General features: G+C 39.4%; 1 protein-coding gene across 3 annotated transcripts in view; it reads right to left on the minus strand.

Moving 5' to 3' along the window:
• Positions 1-7,707: 7,707 nt before the first annotated feature.
• LOC126168725 (uncharacterized) overlaps positions 7,708-18,624 on the minus strand; it is a 70,626-nt gene continuing 59,709 nt past the window's right edge. For all 3 annotated transcript variants that reach the window (XM_049920581.1, XM_049920583.1, XM_049920582.1), the window contains one exon: positions 7,708-8,291. In XM_049920581.1, the coding sequence (XP_049776538.1) occupies positions 8,030-8,291 (262 nt within the window). In that variant the 3' untranslated portion in view covers positions 7,708-8,029. The remainder of the gene's footprint in view (positions 8,292-18,624) is intronic.

Genomic DNA, 18,624 nt, shown 5'->3' on the forward strand with positions numbered 1-18,624 from the left:
TTGGGACATATGAACAATATACTGTATTTTGTATGTGAATTTATGAGTGGCATAGTATACTACATGGATTGCCATAGACCTCTATGACTGTGCCTTGTATACTCTGTAGCATTACCTTAACAACATACTGTAATGTGATGCTCTATGTAGCTATGGATGTTAAAATATAGCTTGCCTTGTTCCTGCATTTCTCATATTCAGATTTAGTTATTTTGCTGTGCTAGTTCCGACAAGTTATGGGTCCTGGTACCATTGAATGCATTCACAATACATATTCTGACATATAGAAGGAAATATCATCAGAATAGTCCTGGAAGTGTGTAGGGAAAGCTACTGAGGCAAGTCAATTGCAGCATAGTTTAATACTGTCTTTACTACCAGTAAAAATAATTGTGAAAATGACTGCAGCACAAATACCACAAATAGAGAGCTGTGTAGATCACAAGAACTATGCTACATGGAAATTTTCTGTGGAAGCATACTTATAGTAGGATGATGTATGGGACATAGTGAATGGTACACTTAAGTCCACTGAGCAAAATTATGCAAATAAGTACCTGAAGGCAAGAATCAAAGCTGATACTCTTGACTGATCCAGTGAACTATGTACACGTAGAGAAAGTTTTGATGGCAAAAGAAGTTTGGGACAAGTTACAGAGTGCTTCTGAAAATGGTGGCCTTACAAGAAAAGTCAGATTACACTGTGAACTTATAATCACTTGACTGGATAACTGCAAGAACATGAATGAGTATGTCAATATTGACAAATTGACTAAAGGACACTGGATACAAGATTTCTGATGAATGGGTAGGCACATTATTGCTAGCAGGACTGCCCGAAAAGTATGCACTCATGATTATGCAGCTAGAAAGCTCAGGCATACCGATTACAGGAGACAGCATAAAAGTGAAGATCCTGCAGGAAATGAAAAGTATGTCAGTGTGCCTTCATTTGGAAGAGGAAACAGCTACAACAATTAATTCTAAGAAGAAAAAGAAGAAACCAGCCAAATGCTACAACTGTCACAAGATCGGTCACATTGCATCCCAATGTAACCAAAGGCCAAGTACAAAGGAAAAAAACTAAGACACAAATAGACCAGAGAGAAGAACTGCTGATCAACAGAAGGCATTCTCCATTTGTTACTCTTTCGAATAATGAGTATAGATAACCAGAATAGGTATTAGATTCAGGAGCATCAGTGTACATTATTAAGAGACAAAACAGCTCTTTATGATGTTCTTAATAGAATGCATATGGTTAGACCCACAGTGGATGGCTCCAAGTTCCAGTGTGAGCTTGCTGGTAAAGTTGATCTTAAGATAACTGTAAATGGAGAATAAGAAAATATTAAGTCACATGATGTTTACTATGTAATGATGTTGCAACTAACTTGTTATCCGTAAGTGAAATAGTCAAGAAGGCAAACATAGTAATCTCCAATATAAATGGAGCAACAATATGAGTAGTTAACCAATATGGGGAAGTTATAGCTACAGTGACAAATGTAAGGGGAGTTTTCACGTTAGATACTGCTGAAGATGTAGGTGTAATTGTAAACCAGTCTCTGTACTGTGCAAAAGGTTTCTTATGACACAGAAGACTTGGACACTTATACAGAAAAGGCACATTATTATAAAATGATATAGTGACAGGACTGGAAGACTGTGGTATGTGTAAAGAAATCTGTGAAATATGTTTACAAGGGAACCAGAGTGCATTATCCTTTAAGCCATGGATAATTGTTGACCGATGTAGTGTGAATCTATAAGAGGAAGACATTATTTTATTGCCTTTATAGACAACTATTCAAGATATAAACTATGTTTATTTTTTTAAGTTCTAAATATCAAGTGCGTGATATTTTTGAGAATTTTTGTAATATGGCAGAAAGAGAAATGAGAAAGAAGATTAAAATTGTCAGATCTGATAATGGGACAGAGTAGGCCAATCAAAAATTCAAGAAACATTTAAAGAATGTAGGATTTAGACACCAAACCACCATCAGATACAGTCCAACCCAGAATGGAGTCACAGACAGAGGAAATAGGACTAGTGTTGAAAAAGTAAGAAGTAAGTTAACTGTTGCTGGGTTACCTAAATGTTTTGATCAACTGATTGCCTACCAAAGCAGTAAAAAACAGAACACTTATGGAGTGTCGACAGGGAAGAAGCCAAATTTAAGAAACTTAAAAGTTATTGGATGTGAGGTTATGGTACAGATTCTGAAGCAGTTGACGGGAAAATGAGATCAAAAGTATAACAAAAATATTTTGTAGGCTATTGTGAAGACTTGGAGGGTACTGACTCATGAATCCAATGAATAAGAAGATACTCACTAGTAGAAAGGTTGTAGTTTTGGAGAAGAATAAGAACAAAATAAAAGAGGATCATCAAGACATCAAGAAAGTAGAACCACTTCATTCAAATTGAAAAGATACAGAAAATGAAGCTGAAGAGGAAGAAGATGGCAATGAGCACAAAGATACATTCTATGATGATGAAGTTCTAGAGGATGTAGAAGAGGAAAAATTATTTTGAGACATTCTTTTCATGTACCTAAACCTAAAAAATACCCTGATTATTAAATGTACATAAACAACCTTTTAACACTGGACCTACAACAGTTGAAGAGGCTCTGAGTGGCCTGAATTCTTAACAATGGGGAGAAGCTATGGAAAGAGAATTAGAATCATTTTGTCAAAACAAAACTTTTGAATGGGTTGATATATCAGAAAGGAAAGAACAGTTACAACCGTGATGGGTGTTTAACATAAAAATTCCTGAGAGTGCTACACCAAAATATAAAGCATGACTTGTACTCAAGGGAAGTTCACAAAAGGAAAGGATGGATTACAGAGAAATGTTTTTGCCAGTGGTAAAATAGGAACCACTCAGATATCTTTTAGCCCTGGCAATAAAAGAAAATTCACTAATTCACCAAATGGAAGTAAAACAGCTTACTTAAATGGGAAATTAGATGAAGAAATGTATGTGATCCCACCAGAAGAAACTAGAAAAACTTGTCTAGAAAAAGGGAAGATTTGGCAATTGAAGAAAAGTATTTATGGGCTGAAACAGAGTGGCTACTGCTGGAACAGATGTCTGCATGAAACCTTGCAAAAGATAGGTATGAAACAACCAAAGGCAGATCCTGGTCTCTATTATAGAAGAAGTAAAGAAGAGATCACGATTATGGCTATATGGGTGTATGATTTCTTCATTCTAAATAAAGGTGAAGAACAGATGAACAATTGTAAAAGTATGAAAATTTTTAAAAATAAGAAGACAGAAGAGTTATGCATAGACCAATGATTTTACATGAAGAAAATTTAAAAAGTTTGGCTTGAGTGACTGTAAACCCATTTCTACACCTATGGAACCATGAACCAAGTTAACAACCAACAACCATATAGTGGAGATGCTGAGTCACGGACAGGCACAACAAAAAGACTATCACAAATAAAGCTTTTGGCCAGTAAGATACCATAAAAAGGAAAACATAGAACTTGAGGGCTATAGTGATGCAGACTGGGAAATGAGCTGGAGAGCAGACATTCAATTACTGGATGTTGTTTTAGATTAATGGGAGGACTTACACTCTGGTCCTGTAAAAGATAGAAAACAGTAGCCCTGAGCATTGTAGAAGCTGAGTATATGCCTCTGTCAAACACCAATTCAAGAAGCATTGTGGATTAGAACTTTTGTTTATGCATGGAAGAGATGTTGGCTGATCTATTAACCAAACCTATGAACAAGGAGAAATTTTGGAAAATAGTGAGAAAATATTGTTTGACTTGTGAAAGAAACATCTGAAATATCTGTTCAAAGTGAGGTGTTGGGATATATGAACTACATATTCCATATGCGAATGTGTGTGCGGCGAAGTGTACTGCATGGAGTGTAATAGACCTCTATGACTATGCTTTGTATAATCTGTGGCATGGATGTTAAAATTATTCCTGCATTTTTCATATTCAGAGTTACTTATTTAGCTGTGCTAGTTCCAACAACGCCCTGTGAAAACTAGAGTTTTGCAACAGTTGCCAGCAGGATCTTCTTGCTAATACTAATGGTTGCTTCAGATATTGCAATGGACAGGACAGTATCTCTGTCCACTGCAGTGAAGACTTTACTGTCAGAGTACAGAATTCCCCTTGATCTCGATATGAAACAGAGAAAAGAAACATTCATGCAATAAACAGCTGTAGTATGATACAAATTAAATATATGAATAAAAATCAATTGCCTTTACATGCATTACATTTAATTATGTCATCTTATCACCTGTATTTGTTAAGGCAGTAAGAACAGCAGTGTGACAGTGTAGTGATGCAAGGGGTGCCAAATTTGTTATAAAAGTCAGTAAATTACTCAATGGACAGTATTTTTCAGTATAGGTATTTCGTTCATTCCAAGCAAGTATTGATTCATGACATCATCATCTAGACACGAGCTGACTGTAATCTGAATCTGTTTTAGCATACTAATAGTTTCTTTCAGGTGATAAAATTTTATTGATTATGAGATACAAGCTACTGAAGTTTATTCAGAATGGGAAATGTTAATTAGTAATTGCAGGCCATAAATTATCTGTTTAATATAAAGGTGTTTTGAATTTTGTGAGCATGAAAAAGTGTGAATTTATGTGTGGCTTTTACTCTGAGACGAGTAAAAAAGTACGTGTGTACAGTCTGCTGACCTGCACGGTGAATTTTATTTTTGTGATTGTGACTCGTATGGAGACAAATCCAGTTTCATTTAGACTTTTGTGAGACAGACATCTCACATCATTACAAAAAGAGTCATTTAGCCCATTAGGAAAAACGGAAACATGCGCACTCGATTTGAAATATGTTATACACTAGTGTGTGATCGAGCTGTCCAGCGAATCGCGTACAATAGTTGCAAACACACTTGGACTTAATGCATGAAGTTGGAAATTAATTTTGAGACAAGTGCTAATTTTGACAAAAATGAACCGAAAGTTTATACAAAATATCGAGGTTCTGTTTTAATTGAGACACCTTGTTGATCACACTGCTTAGCAACACTGTAATGCAGATTAATTAATTCATTAGAACGATTTGCGATGTAATAAGTCCCATTACACATACAAACCGTTACACGAAATTTGCTGACCGTATGAGAGTGATTTTTATTTCCTGAAATGCCAATAAACTGGCGGTTTCAAAAGTTTAATTACTAACTGTTGTGTAACGTCACTGATTGTCCCACACCACTACTGAACTTGTTGTATCGTATCTCTTCACAAGAGATCTCAAGAAGCCAGGATAAACAAGAAGCAAGAAGAAGACTAAAGAAGAGGCATCAGTGTAACAGTTTCCAATGCTCTGTTACACCATGTAGGGAATAACAAATGTATATAAACAGGGGCAATAAGAATGGTCACAGGTTTATATGACTCATGGAAGAAAGTCATAGAAATTCTGAAAATCCTGTCCAGCTGACACTTGAAGATAGATGATAATGATCTTCCCAAAACAAACTTACAGTGTTTCAAGAATTGGTATTAAGAATATAATGCACCTCCACAAATATTGCTCCTACAGAGACCGTGAAGACAAGAAATGACTATTTACATCGGCAGAGAGGCATTTAAACAATTCTTCCTGCACTTCATTTGCAAGTAGAATGTGAAGAAACCCTAGTACATGGTACAATGGGAAGTACTCTCTGCCATGCACTTCACGGTGGTTTGTAGATTACAGATATTATCCCAAATCATTTCTGATAAATGAAAAGTTATTGTTACATCTCTAATGACCTTGAACTGACAAGATTAAACTCTAATCTTCCTTCCTACCTTACCAAGAAGAAATGTTGAGGAGCCATCATGAAATGGTTTGAGAGAATTTACCAGTGGATACAACTCAAGTAAGTTATTTTTAGAATATGTGCAGTTGATTTTCTGGAAAAGTGGGAATTACCACTACTTCCTCAAAATTTTCAGAGTGACCCTTCTCTAAGTATACGGTCCCCCAGTTAATCATTTTACAACTATTGCCAAAGGAAATACTTTTTTACGCACTTTTTGTCTCAGGCAGTATCTCTCTTTCATGTTTTAACAATAAATAGTAGACTAACTATTGTGTAAGTTTCATACTATGCGCATGTCAAGGGGTGTATTACTGTGAGAATATGAATATGGCTTTCTTTCATATATGCAATAGTACTTGTGCAGGAATTTTTGTTATGTTTCAGTAATGGAATATATTATGAAGCAAAGAAGGCTGGTTTGTTAATGAATGGGGCTCCAGTATTTCTCCATGGACAAGCAGACAATTTTGTGGTCGGTATCAGCTACTGAGATAGTAATTATCCTACTCTCCTTGCCCCTTTTCTATTCTTTTCATCAAATGCATAAAATGTAATTTAATATTCTCATCTTGCAGGCTTTCTCAACATGGCTGATAAGGTGTGAAGATTTGGACTTCTGACCATGTCATTACAGTAAATGTGTTGTTGCCTTTAAGGTTAATGGGAAAAATAAGAAACTCTATAAAAACACTGTGCACATTAATTGTTAAATCTCAAGTTGACTTTTAAAAATGTGTTGTTCAAATATAAGTGGTTTTTGAGACAAAAACACATTTTTATTTTGTATATGGCTCTTGAAGCATTTACAGAAACAATAAGTTGCATTTAAGTCACAGCTGAAACATTCTATTTCAGATCTGAATTTGTGTGTTGTGATAGATTTATCAAATAATTTAATTCGACAAATAAAAATCTATGCAACAAGCTGTGGCAGAACACACATATAAGAAAACGTTATAATTAAGCAAGCTTTCAGAGCTAGTGGCTCCTTCTTCAGGAAGAGGGGTAGAAGGTCCTTCTTCAGGCAGAAGGGTTGAAGGGGGAGGAAGAGAAGTGAAGGAAAAGGACTGGAGAGGTCTAGGAAAAGGGATAGAGTTTGGGAAAGCCACTCAGAACCATAGGTCAGGAGAGACTGACTAGATGCAATGAGAAGGAAATCAATCCAATCTATCCAATTAAATTATTTTATCAAAAATTGTTTGTTTTCATTGATATATTTGTCAGAACATAATTGTAAATTTCATCATTACAGATATTTAATACACTGTTCAGTATTAACAATTTATATGTTGCTTGTCAATGGGTGACAAAAGAATTAAGCCCCCATTTCAAACTTTTGAACACTGTCAGATAGTTCTTTCTTTACATTCAGTTCCTTTCATCTCAAAGAAATAAGATCCAGGAAGTAGTAATATTCCAGAAAACAATAAAAATACTTTTTTATACTTAAAAGGACATCAGACTGATATTTTAACATCATTATTTTCATTCTGCACACAGAAAACATTCCCTTGTGAATCTGCATTTATATAAAAGTTCTACAGAAGAAATGTTTACAGTTTGCTCTGTGGCAGTACAGTGAATGTAAGCTATATTCATATTTGTATTAATAGTACCATTGGTCAGACACCTTCTCCTACTAGTGGGTAACACCTCCATGAATATTATTGATAACAGCTCTGATTTATAGAGATATGAGCAGTCCTCTGCTATCATGATCACCTGTCATCTACAACTCTCAAATGTAATACTTGCAAATCTAAACTTCTGCAGTTGCTGGTAAACCTACATAATGCTACATGGTAATACACTTTTTCCTGAGGATGACTTTTGATTAGCTGAATTGTTTTCACTAGAGCATCACAGAATTGTTTTCACTAGAGCATCACATCAGCCTTATGCCTCATACTATGAATGACAAACACAAATATCACTATGCTGTATTACCTTCCTGAACACACTTAACCATATTCCGCAACTATATTGACCGCCACAACCCACTTCACTCCACGCCACAGTAAAGGCGTTTGCAATTATTACTACCTCCAAAATGAAGGATCAATTATGACGTGAGAACTTATGTGAAATTTCATGATTGTGCATTGGGGACACCAGTCAAAGAGAAGTTTGATTAAGTATAATCAAGCCTGAAACAACACACAAACAAGTATATTATTAGTCAAAAAATTACATAACTTGCTTGCATAATGGGCAGAGCCTGCTAAGTAGGAGACATCGACGCAGACATCTTGCATGAAATAGGTGACCACAAGGAGTCACTCGGGTTGCAAGAATGCGCATGTCGTCGAGACACACGGCACATGTTGGTGTGTCTGCTAATTGTTTATGAGATGCCAAAGGAAACTGTTGTAGCATACGATACTGTTGAATCAGTGGCATCACACATTCTTCCAATGCATAGTCACTTGCTGCCCAAACATTATGATACCTGAAAATGTATAAAACTGAAATGAATTCTTTTTTTTAACTTGAGAGAATAATTTAAAATTGAATTAAAGCTCTTAACCTGAAATGCCAAACTTACACAAATAATATCATCATGAGATTTAATGGAACATACTATTACCATATGCAAAATTTAAAATGCAAGAGCATGTTACATCACTTTCCCCTTTTGTATTCTCTGCTGCCTATACTAAAAACATTCCTTATGAAAGATACCTGATATTAGATATTTATGCTGGTGACTTTGATAACTGGATGAGAGCAATCTACTGTGATACTAAGGCTTTCAAACATATTTTTTGAGTTTTGCAAAAAGAATTTTCTGTCCTCAGTCTCATTAATTGTTATAATTTTAGCAGTTCTACAACAATTATTTTACTTCAAGCATGAATTAACACATTTTTAAACATTCTAAACATTTCATTAGCTCATAAATCTTTCAGAAACTTTAAAATATCATTAGCTGATGACAGAATATGCAAAATGTCAAGTAAGGTTGCATAAGTTTCAGAAGTGTTCAACTTAGTTTTCAGTATTTTCTATCAAAATACTAGAAAAAAGTACTTGTTTTCTCAATTTTCTAATGAAGAAGGTAATGAGATAAGATGTAGCTCCCTTGCTAACCATAGTTCATAGCATCATCTTATAAGGCATCAGCATATCTGAATTCCACGTTAAGTACATTAATTTGCAGTAGAGATGTCCAGTGCCTATATTCTTTTATGGTCCAGTGGAGGAAAGCATCAGTATTTTTTAGCAAGATAAATTTTGCTGCATAATTGCAAATCATTGTGCATACTATCTAAAAGTATTTATAGCAAGAATTTCATGTGCTGTCACTAATCTTAATTACCCACTTTCCCAGCATTTTAATAATTATTGATTAGTTACTGGCATCAGTATGCATCCTACTATTTGTCAACTCTCACATCTCTCAACTGGAAGAACAGGTGCTGGATGACACACAAAATGGTCATTGTCTAATAAAGACATGGAAGTCAAGTGATGGAATTCTCTTCAAAGTAAAGCCATTCATTGTTTATGTCTCCAAAGAAATAAACAAATTCTGATCCACATTTAATAAGCTAAGAAAAGTTAATGTACACCACAAATTTCACCAGTCCCATGCAACCTCCTCATGGAGATACAAATAGGGGACTAATATTCACAGAATGCGCAAGGAGAACATATAATCATATTTCACTAAAATACTGCATTCAAGATATCCAATAATCTCATACAGAACTGTAATGTTACATAAAGTAGAAAAGGTAGGTCTAAATGCCATCAACATAAGAGATGAGCATTACAGGTGTTTTGTAGTCCCAGTTGTTAAAAACATACGCTCATATCCATAAGTTATGAGCTCTTTGAGATTCCCCAAGTAATGTGAGGTACAGTGACTATGGATATACAAATACGTGACCTGGTAACATTCTGATGCAGGATATAGGGAGACGGGTACAAGATACACAAGAAAACTGGGTGCAGGCAATGGGTAGCTTTTACTAAATGTGGTGTCCTCCCTGTGATGGCATAGCATCACACGGCAATACAGAAAATGCCAGCTTGTGATAATGCCCCCCATTCATTCATTCACTCATTGTGTTCTACAGAGCCTAGCAAGTTGAAGAACTGTTAGCGATGTGGATGAGCTGTTACTTTAAAGGCACCCTCCCAAGGTCAGCAATGCTCCATGGTGGTGGTATTGGGCTGTGATTCCTCAGTCTTGAGTGTTTCATATCAATGAAATTGAAGTTCAAAGAGCTCTCACTCTGTATATGTGGTGTCTTTATGATGCAGGTACTTGTCTACCACACCAGTCCTATGTTATTATTATTCATCAGACGGAACACATGTCAATAAGCACCAAAAAAAGGAATAAATATTGGTCTGCATGGTGTCAGCCCTTTTGGATATCAGTCATCACAGTACTCCTAAGGAAACATATGCAGCGGTGCACATGCTCACACCAATGGGAACTTTTGTCCACTAGACTCTCCCTTTTCTACAGAACTGACAGAACTGCATCGAGTCCCATTTGGCAAGAATTACTCTCTAGACTAAACTGTGATGTATATGTGACCAGATCCAACACCATTCATTCATTCATTTCATTCCTGTCCCTGGGTTCAAACAGTGGGCAGGATACCACATTTCTTGAATGATGCAGTGTCTTTGAAGGAAAGCAACCTAAGTCAACAATATGTCATATGCCACAAGAGGCTGCCATGAGGTTTCTAGCCAGGCCATGTGATATGTCACTTTGATGTCTTCAGGCACTTGCAATATTTTTAAAATATTGATGGTGGGTTGTAATATATGGCTTACCTGGCCCTTACAGCCACTGAATGATTCCTACTTCCTGGAATCTTCACCATGCCTGTAATAAGGCAGCATGGACAGCATTCAACTCCTAGTCAACATTGCACTGAATGGCTGGCCTCTAATCTGCCAGCAATGCAATCATAACAATGTTATGAAAAGGAAAGATTGCTACTCTCCATACACTGGAGATGTTGAGTCATAGATAGGCAAAACGAAAAGACTGCTAAACAAGTGAGCTTTTGGCCAAAAGACCTTGTTCTAAAGTAAACAACGTATACACACATTCATGCAATTACAACACACACACATGAACACTGTCTCTAGCTGCTGAAGCAAACTTGGCAGTTGTTCACCATCCAGCTTTGCAGCTGGAGACAACAGTCACGTGTGTGTGAGTTGTGGTTGCGTGAATGCGCGCGCGCACGTGTGTGTGTGTGTGTGTGTGTGTGTGTGTGTGTGTGTGTGTGTGTGTATGTGTGTGTGTTTTGTCTACTTTAGAATCAGACCATTTGGTCAAAAGTTCACTTGTTTGACAGTCTTTTTGTTTTGTCTGTCTGCGACTCACTATCTCCACTATATAGTGAGTGGCAGTCTATCCTTCTTGTAACATTGTCATTATCCACCCCAGATTTTCCATTGAATAATCCAGTCATGTATGAAGTCATCAAGACATTTCTGCTATGCCATTCTGTTGCCCGAGCGCTTGAATAATACATTCCCAATGCACAAAACATGCAGTCAGAATCACAATTACCCAAGACATATGCCCACACACACTGTTGCAGATGTAATAAATGATACCATATTAGTGTACCACATAGGTTATATGTTTCCATTTTGTCCCACCACAGTTTAGTTTACACAATGATGCCATGCTGCAAAGTTTTTTCATGCATCTGGCAGATGCATTAATTCACCCGCTGCCACGGGCATATCACGATGTCATGTGAGTCTACCTACTGATGCGGTTCCGCACTTGTCCGGCAGTTCTCACTGTTCTCTCAAGCTTTGATATGCAACATTGACAGTAAAGTGATTGACATTGCTGTGTTTATGTTTTTCGATCTGGATCACTATCTGTGATGATGGTACACGTTTAGGACAACTTGCGCTACCCTCTGGACTGTGCTTCTGTTTAGTCACATTCACTTTGTGCACTCTGTCATCACTGGCCAGAGGAACTGACTGTCCACCAGTCTAAGCATTACCACCAGTGAGAGTGATTATACACTGTTCCTATTTGCTGAGGAGTGACAACTGCCCACCCCTCTTCCCCCTCCAAAGATGAAATCATGGTTGTGGTGACAAACTGATCTGGAGCATAGTGTCACAGAGTGATGTACTTCTCGCAAGTGAGAGACTGTTTGTTTACTCTTAGGACAATGTATCTTTGACTTGTTATATTGTATGTTCTGTGACTATGTAATAAAGTGTTGTTAGAGTGCTAATCGCGGCTCTACTGTGATTCACGACATAAGAATTTGGTGCCGAAACCCGAGAATAGACTTTGCCCGAGACAATTCCACGATTGTCGTAGTGAACCGAATTCTGGACCCACGTCACGCGGCAATACTACGACGGGGTTCACTGCAGCGATTTGTCACACCACGCAACAAGCTCTTCGACTACAACCGCCTGCATACACAGCTAAGTTCAACTGAATTATCATGCAACATGTTTTGTAGTGCCATTTGTAAAGGCAACTGATTACATTATTGCCGCTGTGTACTGCTATTGTAGCTGTTCGATTAGCGCTTTTAACGAATTATCAGATCCTACGCTACGCCTGTAGATTGTTTATGACTAGTGCTGCCATCTAGCGACCATCAATTGAACTACTTCGACTAGCGATCCAAAGATAACGCCTTACTAGGACCAGCTGATCGCTAGCCGACACTGCTTTAAACGTTGGAGTAATCGGATGGAATGGACGTGCCAGACCACAAACCAGAAGCGCAATTACACTCTCTAAAGAGAAAACGTATGAGAGAAAGAGCAAACATTACGCGACTCGTGGTGGAAGTTACAAGGTTGCCCGACACATCGGAAATCGCGGATTATAAATAATACAATGACAGATTGGGAAGCGTTCTGGACCGCCTCGTTAAATTAGATGAGGATATTCACGAGTTGTTAGACGATGGCGAATACGAAGAAGATGTTCCTAAATGCAAAGATTATATAGACACCGCGAAACTCTCAATTTCCCGATTGTCTCACGAAATAGAGAAACAGCCTGCGAAATCGGTAGCAGACATAAAGATTCCCGACAATCTGCCGGCACAATCTGTAACAATGAGTGTTCCCACAGTTTCAGTAAAACTTCCGCCAATCAAACTTGAGCCTTTTTCAGGCGATATCGAGGCATGGGCGCGATTCTGGGAGCAGTTTGAGCAGTCGGTTGACAAAGATCCGACGGTAACTACAATCAATAAACACATTTTTCTTCGCGGCTATCTCTCTGGTGAACCTAAGCATTTAGTGGACGGTATTGCAGTGACGGCCGAGACGTACGCAGAAACGAAGAGGATTCTCCGAGCTCGTTATGGCAACAAGGATCGAATAATTCAAGCCCACTTAGATTATCTCAAAGCCATAAAACCAATTAAGCTGTCCACCCCAGAGGAACTTAATTCAACATTCATTGAATGCCAGCGACGTATTCAAGCTCTCCGGGCACTTGGGAAAGACGTGAATGGATATGGTCGAGTCCTCGCGCCGAAAATTTTACGCACTTTTCCGGATGATATATGCCGCCGCTGGATAATTCACGCCAAGCGTACAGGAATATCCGAAGGGGCATTTTGCAACTGATGGAGTTTCTGAACGAGGAAGTCGATGGGGCGCTTACCACGCAGAAGATACGTGGTGAATTTTCAAGCACTTCTAATAACTTTCCCACAGCGTCCACACTTCACGTACACGCGAAATCTAAAAGATCGACTCCGAAGGATACCAGTGTAAAGGAACCATTCTGCGTCTTTTGTGAATCTGACGGTCATTGGGTGCAAGACTGTAAGAAGATCGTACGCGTTAATGATCGGATAGATAAATTGAAACTAGCAAACAAGATGCTTTCTTTGTCTTCAACGTGGGCACAAGATGTCAAATTGCAAAAAGAAGGAAAAGGCTCGGTGTGTTAACTGTAAAAGACTGCGTCATAAGTCCATTTGTGAGGAACGAAAGGATATTAGGGGCCCTGCGGGTCAGACAAACGTTACTTCCGTGGGAAAGGTATCTGTCGCTCCCCACTGATACACGTACCTTCAGACAGCCCAAGTATGCGTCTCAGGACCTACAGGATTGAGCAGGACAACGCGATGTCTACTGGACGCAGGCAGTCAGTCCAGCTTCATAGCAAAATTGCTGATTGATGATCTGAAACTGCAAACGGTAGACCGACAAGAACTAATCGTTTGTTCCTTTGAATCAAACCCTACACGCCCACGCCACCGCAGGCTTGTTCAGTTTAGTATGAAGGGGCTTTGGCAGAATTCTTCAGTGCCACTTACTGCCTTCGAAAGTACTCACGTTATTTCTCACCAGCCTTCGGTTCCACAACATATAAAGAGTTTACCAGATGCCCATAAGATTACGCTAGCAGATCCGAAAACCGATTCAACAGAAGATCTTCCCGTGGAGATTCTTGTAGGAGGCGATTTTTATTGGAAGATAGTGAAGCACAATTCGCCCATACGCATCTCTGAAACCTTAGTGCTAGTTCCTTCTCTGTTTGGCTGGATACTTAGTGGTAACAAGTCACAAGCCTGTGTGCATGCAACCGTGGTAAATTTTGCTCAGACTGAGCGATCTCCTCTGCACTCTGACAATGATTTCAGACACTTTTGGGACTTGGAAACTGTAGGGAGTACTGCCGATCAGGATCTACCTGTGAACAACAAGGATACGAGACTTCTTGAAGAGTTTAGAGCATCTTTCTCTATAAAGGATCATTGAGCAGTCGTTACACTTCCCAAAATGCAACATAAAGTGCTTTCGAGTAACAGACCTATCGCAGAAAAACGATTCAAGCACCTCAGGGAAAGATTTCAACGTCAAGAGACATTTAAGCAAATGTATTTCGATCTTATGCTAGACTACATTACGAAGGGGCAAGTAGAGGTCGCTCTCACCCCACTCTCAGGAAAGGAGCTATTTTATCTCCCTCATCATGCAGTGAGGAAGGAGAAATATGGAACCACTAAGTGGAGAATAGTCTTTGACGCCTCATCTCACGAAAACAATGCACCTTCTCTGAATGAGGTATTAGAAGTAGGACTGAACCTATTTTCCAGAGATTCTGGAAATTTTACTGCATTTCAGATTATATTCTACGGCTATCGTCGTGGACATCACACAAGCTTTCCTTCAATTAACCTTGAACGAAAAGGACAAAGACTTGACCAGATTTTTCTGGTTCAAGATTAGCCAGGATCAAACAGGAAATCTTCAAACGATGGACGAACTTACAGAATACCGTTTTAACAGACTCCCATTCGGCCTGACCTGCAGCCCATTTTTACTTTCTGCAACACTAAGAGAACTTGCCGACAAGTGTATGACAGCATTTCCCACCGTAGCACCACTTATAAACAAGACTGCATACATGGACGATTTTATGATCTCAGTAGAAGGTGATAATTTGGTGATAACTATATACTATGAACTATGAAATTGATCAGTCTCCCCTTATCAAAATGGGCTACCAACTGTGAACAACTCCACACTATCTGGAGGGCAGAAGGGCGAGAACTACACACCCAGACTCAAGTTTTAGGTGTAGACTGGAACACCGCAGGTGACTACTTCTGTATCGATCCTAGCGAAATCATCAGAAGGTCGTCAGAAGAGCCAGCCACCAAATGACTCCTTTTACAATGTACGGCTAAATTCTATGACCCACTCGGACTGTTTTCCCCAGTTTCTCTTGTTGGGAAATTGCTATTCCAGGACACATGGTGTCGAGGAATTGACTGGGATGAATTTATGCTCTGGGACTTAGGGGCACAATGGCGCACTTGGATATCTAGCTTACCTTCATTGTCACATATACGTGTCCCTAGATGGATAGCTACAGCTCATGGAAGAGACTCTCAGCTGCATGTATTCTGTGACGCCTCGGAAAAAGCATATGGAGCAGCTTTGTACATTTGTACTGTCTTAGATGATGACGTCGTAACCCATTTAGTCTGTAGCAAGAACAGACTTGCTCCTATTAAGAAGGTGACATTGCCTCAACTCAAACTTTTAGTGGCAGTAGTTGGGACCAGACTATTGTGTTACTTTTGCCGCGCAACAGACTTTAAAATTGCCCGTGCGACACTGTGGACGGATTCTACAATAACTCTAAGTTGGATTCGCTGTGATCCTAACAGATGGAAGACCTTCGTTTGTAATCGTGTAACTGAGGTACAAACACACACGACTCCCACACAATGGAAACACTGCCCAGGACCAGACAATCCTGCTGACCACCTCTCACGTGGACTCCTCGGCTACCAAATGAATTCTCTGGATATTTGGTGGCATGGGCCGCCTTGGCTTACACGCCCTCCTGAATGCTGGCCAAACAACGATACTCCAACGATGGTACGACTTCCTCCCAAAGAAAAGAGGAAGAAAACGCAGAGCCAAGTTTTGTCGATATCTACGCCAACCAGCCTTTTGAACTTACTTAAATTCAGCTCATACTGGAAGCTCATTCGTATCACAGCATGGACTCTCCGTTTCCTACACAACATTCGTCAGAAGAATAAATCTTCAGGAGAACTTACAGCCACCGAATTATCAGCTGCCAAAATGTATTGGATTCGAGTGGGCCAGAGAGATTCCTTCCCCAACGAATTACATGCACTTCAGAATAACTGCCAAGAGAGTCAAAAATCGCACGATACAATCCTTTCCTAGAAGATGGACTGATACGTCTAGGAGGTCGACTGCAGTGCACTAGCCTAAATAGGGAACAAAAACATCCTGTACTCCTTGACGGTTCCCACCACTTCACACAATTGGTTATTCAAGAGACACACATCCGCCTTCATCACTTTGGTGTTCGTTCTGTACTATCCGAACTGCGAACCGAATTTTGGATCCTTAGAGCTCATCAGGCCATCAAAAGAATCCTATACTCATGCCTCACATGCAAGATCTTGAAGAATCCATGAGGGCAACAGATCGAAGCACCGCTGCCACCTGAATGAGTTTCACCTGCCAAACCATTTGCTGTAACCGGAATAGACTTTGCTGGCCCACTATTCATCAAAGTGGGGAAGGAAACGCACAAGTCATATATCACTCTTTTCACATGTGCTACCACATGAGCTGTACACCTCGAACTCTGTACAGACTTGTCAACGGACAAGTTTCTTATGGCACTTCAGCGATTCGCCGGAAGACGCGGACTACCCCACACGATATATACAGATAACGCGAAAACATTCCATGCCACGAATATGGAACTAGCCCAACTTTGGAAGGCATTAACCACCACAAAATCTTATCAGTTCCTCACCCACCACGGTATTACTTGGAAATTCATTGTCTCCCGTGCGGCTTGGTGGGGAGGATGGTGGGAAAGAATGGTGGGCACTATAAAGCGTTGCCTATGGAAGGTACTGGGACTCGCAAAGCTCACTGAGGAACAACTGAACACCACCTTAATCAGTATTGAAGCCGCGGTGAACTCCAGGCCCATCACACCAGGAGATGATTGTGATGCACTCACACCATCCCATTTTCTGACGGGAGAAAAACTTACGACTATTCCGACAGGACCAGAGCCTTCAGCGAGCACGAATTTAACAAAGGAATTCCGACTGAGACAGCAACTCTGTGACAGTTTTTGGAACCGTTGGGTTAAAGAATACCTATTGGAGCTCCGGAACTACCATGAAGTTAAACACCCATCGGGACGAGTCATCCCCTTTTGCCCTGGCGACATCGTGCTGATCCAAGAGGACCTTCGTCCGTGACATATGTGGAAGAAGGCCAGGATAGAAAAGGTACTACCAGGAAGAGACGGCAGGGTAAGGACGATAATACTCCGGACACCAGAAGGTCACATCATTAGTCGTCCTGTGCAGCTGGCCGTACCTTTGGAGGTCGACCAGGGTGGGGAGGATGTCACAGAGTGACGTACTTCTCGCAAGTGAGAGACTGTTTGTTTACTCTTAGGACAATGTATCTTTGACTTGTTATATTGTATGTTCTGTGACTATGTAATAAAGTGTTGTTAGAGTGCTAATCGCGGCTCTACTGTGATTCACGACACATAGCCTTAGGTCTAGGTTGTCAGATGGTGACAGTCTGAATGTGAGTTGGTGAAACTAACTATTGTGAATACAAAATCAAGGCTGTGGTAAAAGATTGATGTGCATATCCTGATTCTTCTTCAAATACTGTCTCCGTGTTGTGTGAACTGAGTTTCTGATAATGACTTTTTTGTGGAGTGTTTACTGAAAAATGTGGGGTAGCAGTCCACAATTAATATGGTGTCCATAAAAGTGTATGATTGTCTGTTGCACATGTCTCATTATCTCCCACTCATATGCAACATTAATTTGATCTGTGCCTAAAGGTCCAAAGCCCACAAAGAACAATATTGTGCTCTATAATCTCTTTATCTGATGTCTAGACCTTAAACACAATCTGAACACTTAAGAATAATATTAATTTGTATTCACTGGATATGAAATGAAACGAAGTCCCATGCTTCTTGACAGAGCATAGGGGAATGATGCGGGAGACTCGCACCACCATACTAGGTAAGATCCTAATGGAGGTGGTTTGCTGTTGCCTTCCTCTGACCGTAATGGGGATGAATGATGATGATGAAGATGACACAACACCACCCAGTCATCTTGGGGGCAGGTGAAAATCACTGACTCCACAGGGAATTTTTTTTTTAACAATACTTAAAACTTTATTCAATTCAAAGGTATATAGTAGATATAAGTTTAGTTTTAAAATTCATTACATTTTGTTTTCAG

Source organism: Schistocerca cancellata, chromosome 1 (genome assembly GCF_023864275.1).
Source record: "Schistocerca cancellata isolate TAMUIC-IGC-003103 chromosome 1, iqSchCanc2.1, whole genome shotgun sequence".
Taxonomy (NCBI): domain Eukaryota; kingdom Metazoa; phylum Arthropoda; class Insecta; order Orthoptera; family Acrididae; genus Schistocerca; species Schistocerca cancellata.